The sequence below is a fragment of the Pygoscelis adeliae genome, unplaced genomic scaffold, assembly GCF_000699105.1.
Source record: "Pygoscelis adeliae isolate BGI_AS28 unplaced genomic scaffold, ASM69910v1 Scaffold120, whole genome shotgun sequence".
NCBI lineage: Eukaryota > Metazoa > Chordata > Aves > Sphenisciformes > Spheniscidae > Pygoscelis > Pygoscelis adeliae.
Window position 1 is genome coordinate 8113471 of NW_008824032.1, and position 1558 is coordinate 8115028.

Sequence of the window (1558 nt, forward strand, 5' to 3'; positions counted from 1 at the left end):
TTTCTTCTAACACTTTTTTCACACTTGTTCAGTTACAATTAACATAAGCAGAGCAGAACTATCAAGCTAGAAGCATAGGTCAAGGTCAGCTTCAATTAGATCAGGTAATCCAGCTCATTTCCTCTACATAAAGGGCTGTTTTCAGGCCTGGATCCATCCTCTGATCCCTCACCAGATCTGCAGACCTCATTTAGACCCCTGGTGATTGATACTGCATGAATTACACACGGTCAAAGTTTTATCGAAGGTGATACTTCTGCCTCATATAGTATATTATTCTGCCTCATTACTATGTATGTCCAATTCCATTCCTTGTGCTTTCTAACATCTTGTTAAGTTTCCTCAGTCACAGAAGGTTGCGTCTGTCACAAAGTCAGTGGGGCTACGCTTCAGGAACCTCAGTGGCCCTGAAGGCTTATCAGCCGGGTCTACCCTGACAGACAGACTGCCCCAAATATATTCACCAAAACACACAGAACATTACCAAATGCAAAATGGCAAAGAATTCTTTTTAGCTTGAGGGGAAAAAAACCAACAAAATCAAAAAACCTTAATGCTCAAAGCATGAGTTTGATTCTTCTTTACTGATGAGTAACTTTTACCTTGAATGCATTGCCAATAACAATAAATACAATACCATTTCAGGGCACTACTGGGGAAATGCTGTTCGTTAAAATTCAGCAACAAGAGAATGATCTACATAAGCAAGTCTTCTCACACAAATGCAACAGTTTCTACCGCTTATGCACCTTTACCTATCATTCTGCTTCAGTTTCTCATCTTTATTAGAGAACTAATATATAAAGATTGTTACCTCCCAATAGATGCAATGTTCCCCAGTGTATAAAACACTGCAAAGAGCGTCAGCCCTTTCCCTGGTACCCATAGCAGGCAACTACCCTAAAAAGAAACATTTAGAGAGAAAGAGGAGAAAAAAAATTAATATTGCTTTTAAATTGCAAAAGAAATATATCCAAGAAATGTCACGACACAAAAGAAGTCTTAGGAAAACTTAAACCCAAACTGCAGAATCACTCACACACACACACAAAAGTAAACTGCATTTATTGGCATTCTTGTTAAGAGTTAGTGCATTGCATCTAACTGGAACCAAGTCAGATGCCTTCCCAGAGAATCAAAGAAATCAAGCAACAGCACACAGCAAGGCTGTAACTACTAGGGCTCCTGAAACTGAAATATCGGGGAGATCTGGCAAAAAGTCCTTACCAAGAGTGAGCACAGGCATCCTATCGCAAAACAAGCGATGAAGCCTTTCACTCTGGTGCCCCAACCTAATGAAGTTGCATCAATAACCTAGAAACGAGGAGAAAAATAAGAGTGCAAGTTATTGTTTACTAAAGATCTTGCCACGTATAAAGCGTGTAAATTTCCTCCGAGATGCTAAACTGCGTCCTAGCACAAACGGAGCCTCGGTTTTTAAGCACCCTCTTCAACTGCCCGTAGGAAGCGCGGGTGCTGCTAAGGGACCTCCCCATTAGGGAGCAGCGACGGGGAGTCCCTGCAGGAGGGAGCGCTGCCTCCCGCCGGCGGGGGACCG

General features: G+C 42.1%; 1 protein-coding gene across 1 annotated transcript in view; it reads right to left on the reverse strand.

Moving 5' to 3' along the window:
- SFT2D2 (SFT2 domain containing 2) overlaps positions 1 to 1558 on the reverse strand; it is an 8769-nt gene that overhangs the window by 5812 nt on the left and 1399 nt on the right. Inside the window, exons 2-3 of the mRNA XM_009330618.1 lie at positions 1228 to 1314; positions 815 to 900 (exon numbers count right to left, since the gene is read on the reverse strand). Of these exons, the coding sequence (XP_009328893.1) occupies positions 815 to 900; positions 1228 to 1314 (173 nt within the window). The remainder of the gene's footprint in view (positions 1 to 814; positions 901 to 1227; positions 1315 to 1558) is intronic.